This window comes from Triplophysa dalaica, chromosome 20 (genome assembly GCF_015846415.1).
Source record: "Triplophysa dalaica isolate WHDGS20190420 chromosome 20, ASM1584641v1, whole genome shotgun sequence".
NCBI classification, from domain to species: domain Eukaryota; kingdom Metazoa; phylum Chordata; class Actinopteri; order Cypriniformes; family Nemacheilidae; genus Triplophysa; species Triplophysa dalaica.
Window position 1 is genome coordinate 20,945,669 of NC_079561.1, and position 6,952 is coordinate 20,952,620.

The window sequence follows — 6,952 nt, forward strand, 5'->3', positions numbered from 1 at the left end:
CTCAGTCTCTCTCACTTTCTGTCTGTCTGTCTAAAAAACATTAAAAGTGTTGTTGATTCTGTCCTTTGCTCACACCATCTTTAATCCTCTAGTATCATGGCCTTGTGAACTAACGCTACTGCTTTGTGTGTTGACCAAATGTTTATTATATCTCTAACTTGTAAGTGTCTTTAGATGAAAGTGTTTGCCAGATGAATACATGTTCTGTGTCTGACCGTTACAGAAGGTTGCTTGTCCTTCATCGCAATTCACAGATATTGACCGAACAGCTTCCAGAAGCCTTGTGTGATGTGTGTGTGGTGTCGTGTGTGTGTGTGTTTGTGTGTTACCTGGTCTGTGCTGGGAAAGAAGTGGAGCAGAATTCCCATAATTCCTCCTGCCAGAACCCCTCCGATCACCTCCAGAACTCCTTTTCCAACATTCATCCATGTAGATCCTTTTGAGAAGAAACACCGAATGCTTTTGTTTCTGTTCAGTTGTTATTGTTTAGTTTAGTGTAGTTTGTGTGTGTGTTTGACCTGTTCCAAATGCTACACCCAGACACGTGGTGAATCCAGTGATGGCCAAAATATCATCAAAACTGCCAGCAGCCATCAGGAGGGTGGGGATTCCCTTCTCAACACCATAACCCTGAGACTGCAGGACCAACATCCACGGAACCACAACAGCTGGAGACACAGCGGCTAGAACAAAACTACATGCACACACGCACACACATGCACTTCACATTACCTTTTGTAACTGGTAAACATCAGTCAGACAGACAGCGAGAGATCTTTTAATATTAAGGCCTGGCTTTCTGTAAAGTTGCTTTGAAAATATAAAATCTATAATCTCTTGATGAGATGAAACTCTACATTTGATTCATTATTCTATTGGAAGATTGGAAGTGTGTGAACACCAGAGATCATCATATAGATAAACATTCATTCATAGATATCTGTGGGATGATCAGAAATCAGGTGCACTGACACACTCTCCTGTGACACCAGGTGGCGCTATTATCAACATGTTTGCATTATGGTTAATAACTCTTGGCCTTTGAGGAGGACCAGAAACTTCTTTATTCTGTTGATCTGTATACGTCCCCAAATCTTGCCAAACCATTCTGCTCTGTACGTGAGAGTCATGTTTCAGACACAGGTCGGGCTCTAATCACATTATTATTATTATTTTTAGATAATGAAGTTGAGTCATGCTGCTTTAGCCGTAAAGACAAATGTTATTCTCTCTCTACACTCTTGACTGATGGGTATCAGGATTCTTTTTGTTTCCAGACTGAGTAAATAAAACATGAAGAGATTTTTTACTTCTCGCTTTAACTTCTGTTTTTTGACATGTTTTCGAGTGAAACAGAATTTTGAATGATTAAAAATAGTTGCCGAAGCTTGTGGTTATTTTTGGGTGAATTGATCGGATCGTGGTTGCATTTTGAAATGGAACTGGGATCAGACTGACGCTTGAAGGGGAGGAGTTAACGGATGCTCCGCCCAAGCCATCAAACTGACATCATTTGTGATGGATAGCCACTACAGGAAGGAAGTGCAGTTTTACATTTTAACTGAAGATCATGAGGGCACATGCATTTTATAGAGAATGACCCGTGCTGATAACCTGGAATATTTTCAAAAATAGAAATGGTAATTTTTTATTTCACTGGGATTAAAAGATATTGGAACTCACTCACATAATGACCATTTACATGCTTAAGAGGTTAGATTTGAAATTTTTTCTGGAAGGGAAGATTAAGGTACTGTTTTATACAAAGTTTGAAGTGGGCGGGTACTTCTCTATTTTAATCACAGCCAGTGGGCATACCCAGATGGCAGCATAATGATCTTCAGTGTAATGACGTCACAATCAATTCATTTTTACATTTGATAACTGACACACAAAAATCATAAAAAAATTATTACCCAAGAATGAAGCTCCAGATCCAGGGTAACTCCAGCAAAAAATGACCCACAATAGCCACCGTACACGCCTCGATTACACACGGGCCAACAGCGACCCTCACACACACTGATTTTAAATGCTGCAGAGCCTAAAACACACACACATTTACATTTAGTCTTTTAGTAGACACTTTTATCCAAAGCCACTTACAGAGAGTTAAGGAAGCAAAAAGCGATATGAAAACTAGACCAGAGATGGGTTTGAAGTAGTTTTTTAATGTTGTCAGAGATATGGTTGACCGGACCGAGTTAGGAAGAGTGTTCCACCAGTTGTGAAGGAGAATGGGCGGGAAAGCGATTAACTGCCCTCATTTGAAGGCAATACAGGAAGCCACTGGTTTGCTGAGCACAGGATCTCGGTGGGGTGTAGGAGTGTTGGAGGCTGTGAAAGTATGCCGGTGCAGATCCAGTGATAGTCCAAAAGGCAAGCATTAGTGACTTGAATCTGATACGGGCTTCAATAAGTAGCCAGTGGAGAGAGATGAAAAGGGGTGTCACATGAGCCCTTTTGGAAGACGAGGCATGCTGCTGCGTTCTGAACCAGCTGTAGCGGTTTGATTGCCTTTGCAGGAAGACCAGCAAGGAGAGCATTGCAATAGTCCAACTTTGAGTTCACCAGGGCCAGGACAAGGAGTTGTGCCGCATGCTCAGTGAGATAGAGTCTAACTTTTCTAAAGTTAAATAAGGCATATCGGCATGACCGCGTTGTATTTGCGATGGGATTATTGAAGGACAGTTGTTCATCAAATATGACTATGGATTCCTGGCTGTATTGGAAGGAGTGATTGTGGTATTGCCAAGCTAGATGGTGAGATCGTGTTGCACCTTGGAGTGTGCCGGAAACACGAGTAATTCTGTCTTGGCAGGGTTCAGCTAGAGGTGATGCTCTTTCATCCAAGCTGAGATGTCTTCTAGGCAGGCTGTAATGCAAGCTGTTACAGTGGCATCGTCTGGGTGAAACAAGATGTAGAATTGGGTGTTGTCCGCGTAACAATGATGCAAGAAGCCATGTGCCCATATTATGGGTCCCAAGGATGTCGTGTAGATGGAAAAAAGTAGCGGTACAAGCACAGATCCCTGAGGGAGCCCAGTGATCATGTGGTGAGCAGTGGACAGCGAACCCCTCCATGACACCATGAAGGATCTATTGGAAAGGTAGGATTTGAATTAGCGGAGAGCAGACCCTGAGACTCCTAGAGATGACAGGGTTGCCAGCAGTATCTGAAGATTGACAGTGCCAAACGCTGCAGAAAAGTCTAGCAGAAATAGGACTGAGGATTTAGATTCCGCCTTGGCTAGCCGCAGTGCTTCTGTGATTGAAAGCAGTTTTGTCTCAGTGGAGTAGTTTGCTTTGAAGCCAGACTGCCATCCAGTAGTTTGTTCTGGGAGAGGTATGAAGACACCTGGTTGAAAGCTGCCCTTTCCAATGTTTTTGCAATAAATGTGAGGAGAGAGACAGGCCTGTAACTGTCAGGACTAAAGGGGTCCAATGTGGGTTTCTTAAGTAGGGGCATGACCTGGGCCACACGGTTACAAAGCACTGCAGATCCTGAAACACGCATACAAGCACACACACACACACACACACACAGTATCTGTACATACAGAGGCGTTGAGTCCCAGGCCGGCTCTGCAGAGAATCACAGCGAGCGCGACGTTTCTCAGAGCTGAAGACCAGTTCTGATCAATATAAACACTGTCTGTGACATACGGCACATTCCTCAACACAACACCTGCCAGCAGCATTCCTGAAACACACACAAAACATTCATAAAATAAAAAAAACTTTGTGTGTGTGTGTGTGTGTGTATTTGGTGTGTGTGTTTCACCTAGAAGAGCAGGTATAGGAGGTGTGTTTGGTAATGGAAACACACTAATGAGTTTTCCTCCACACACAGCAGAAAGAAACACAACCACTAGCCCGAAATAATTCTGTCCTGGTGCACATGCAGGACCCATTACAGCCCAGACCACCCCGAACAACAGCGCCCCCAACAGAGCTGAAACACACAACACTACAAGCAATCATCATCACACATGCACTGGAATCTCATCCAACACAACACATTCTCCTCTGAGCTGTAGATCCTCTTGATTGCGTGTCGACAGATCTCAGAGACCTATAATGTGACTTACAAATGAAACATGAACGTCACTTTATCAAACGACAACACAGGACAACACAACACAATATGTGCAGTAACACAGCATGAACAACATTACCTTTGCTCACTACAGACGCAAGAAAGCCGTGTGGTTTTGGGCAACTCTGCAGTCTAGCACAGAGCTCAGATGCTTTCGTGGACGTCTGATGACCTGAAACACATAAAGGAGTGAATTAAGTTTTAAGATTGTGTTGCTGTGTGTGTGTGTGTTTGTGTATACTCACAAGTGTCTATTTGTTGTGTTTCTCTCTCTTCACCCATGATTCTTTATGTTCTTGCAGCTGTAAAAGAACTTTGATCTTTGTGTGAACCCACATACACACCCACACTTAAACCCACCCACACACATGCACGCACGCACCCACCCACACACCCACACACACACACACACACACACACAAACACGCACACACACCTACACACGCGCACACACACACAGTTTAATCATTAGTGCTGCTGCTGATGTTTCATTACTTCAAAGGGTGGACTGACTGACACAGTTCTCTGTCTGTCGTCTCCGGTTGTTGTCTTTCATCTGCATTACTCACAACCGGGAAAATCTCAAAAGATCACAACAACATGGGCAAAGATAACATGACGTCATCATTTTCCCTTTACAGTTTTTCACAACTGCTTAAGCACAATTTTAAAAACAGGGCCTAGTGTGTCAAAACACTACACACAATTAACACAACCCTACGCCAAAGTAGCACAACACTTCAGATTTTTTGCAAAATGAAAACCCTTTTGTCAAAATTATCCACAACTTTACAAAATCAATATTTTGTTACCATACGAAACACACACATTTCATATGACTTTAATCTTTTTGAACCAGTTACACACTGCTGTTGCTAACCTAAAACACTTTTAGCAATTTTAATTCTCAGTGATTAGAGTACTGTTAGTGAAGTACACACTATACAATAGTTCACCAAACACTACACAAGACCAATGGTGCAGACTGAGGAAAATATCATTGATTTCACTCCATATACCCAAATCAGTCAACATGGAGAATCACAAAAAAACATGTCTCAGTTCTCATGCTACTACAGTAGTGTGCATAACACTGTTAGCTCCGCAAACAACAGTCAAATGTAAAATACTGTATCCAGTACAGGTTACAATTACAGTAAATAACAACAAAAACAACAAACATAAAAAATTATCTAAAAAAATGACAATATTATACAGAAAATACTAAAGGTAACCATACTACAGTTTTTTCCAACTGCTTACACACAAAATCTTTTCATGTCACATGATTTTTTAAACCTCTCACCCAAAGTGCAAAACTAAACACAAAATCTCCAAAACCACAAGCTATTTCTCAGCCTTTGACTCAGCCTTCATTGCATAAAACACTTTTTTCAAAACATTACACACAATTATTTACCTAAAACACAAAAATCTAACAGGAAGTGACTTGCTTTCCTTTTCCAAACACAACCAGTCAAAATGCTACACTTATTCTGCAGGTCACACACACTCTCCTCACATGTGGAAACACCAATTGCTTAACTGATCACTATCCAATCACTGCTTTACTGTAGTATTGGCCTATAAATAGATCAAAGGTCAGATTACCTGTTTTGAACAATGCATGCCAACAATGGACAGAGAGCAAGAGGAGTAGGAGGAAGAGGAGGAAGAGGAAGAAGAGGACGAGGGCAAAGAAGAGAAGGAAGGAGAGCCATCTCTGATAAGATTAGGGGAACACTTGTTGATCTTGTGATCAACCACGGTTTGAGCATGAGATAGGCTGGAATGAGACTCCAGCCCAATTTGAGTCGATTTACAGTGGCATCAATAATTCAAACCTTCAGAAATGAGAACAGGTATGAAACTATCTAATGACTATTTTAGCTATACAGTAATGTACAGTAAATACCTATGACTTCATAGTATTGCAAAAACATTTGTAACTCTAAACCATCCATTTATTGCACTGCCTTGAATGAATGAGGTTGGTTATCATGCTGTACTACAGTTTGTACACAATGCTTGTCCCTGATCCAGATCAGGAGCATGCTAGATTTGTGGTTACATGGGACAATGTTAGTTTTCACCGTGCTGTTCTGGTCCAAAACTGGTTTACCACCCATCAGCAATTTGTAGTTTTGTACGTACCCCCAAATTCACCTTTTCTAAATCCCATAGAGGAATTCTTCTCAGCCAGGCGCTGGAAAGTCTATGATCGCCAACCCTATGCCCGCATGGCGCTTCTCCAGGCAATGGAGGACGCATGTGGGGACACAGAGTTTGCCTCTGTCCAAGGTTGGATACGCCATGCTAAGAGATACTTCCCTCGATGTTTGGCAAGAGAAAATGTTTCTAGTGATGTGGACAAAGTATTGTGGCCAGCCCCAGCCCGAAGAAGCGATGAAGCGTAGCTCAACAATGATGGCTGCACCTCCACCAATTTCTGGACTGCCCCCCGGGACCCCACACACACAATTCTGAAGAACATACTTTTGGTTTATATATGTCTTTGATTTGGTTGAATGCTACTGTAATAAACAGTAATGTTTGGCCTAATATATATGTTCTGTATCTAGATTGCATTTGTGTTTACAGTGTACTTGTTTCCCCTCAGCAGATAACTTTCACTGTTGAACATTGTATCGAAATGTAGATATGAGCACATGAAAGACAAAAGAGCTTTAAATTTAGAACAACAGTGTTTACTTGGTATATCGAAACATTCACTTTTATGAAAGAAGTATTTGCCATTTGTTGCAAATGCTTCATCCTGACATGTGTTTATGGAATTTTGAATGCAGTGTTAAATTTTGAAGGAGATATGAGGCATTTTGCATTTTGTGTGTG

At 41.7% G+C, this 6,952-nt stretch overlaps 1 protein-coding gene across 2 annotated transcripts in view; it reads right to left on the reverse strand.

The window, feature by feature from the left end:
• The window catches only part of LOC130408929 (sodium/hydrogen exchanger 9B2), a 40,710-nt gene extending 36,279 nt beyond the window's left edge, over positions 1-4,431 (reverse strand). Inside the window, exons 1-7 of one of the 2 annotated variants that reach the window (XM_056732434.1) lie at positions 4,345-4,431; positions 4,179-4,271; positions 3,785-3,955; positions 3,561-3,703; positions 1,917-2,044; positions 519-694; positions 330-436 (exon numbers count right to left, since the gene is read on the reverse strand). In XM_056732434.1, coding sequence (XP_056588412.1) covers positions 330-436; positions 519-694; positions 1,917-2,044; positions 3,561-3,703; positions 3,785-3,955; positions 4,179-4,271; positions 4,345-4,381 — 855 coding nt within the window. In that variant the 5' untranslated portion in view covers positions 4,382-4,431. Of the gene's footprint in view, positions 1-329; positions 437-518; positions 695-1,916; positions 2,045-3,560; positions 3,704-3,784; positions 3,971-4,178; positions 4,272-4,344 lie in introns of both variants that reach the window. The other variant, XM_056732433.1, reaches the window with a different exon arrangement.
• Positions 4,432-6,952: the final 2,521 nt, after the last annotated feature.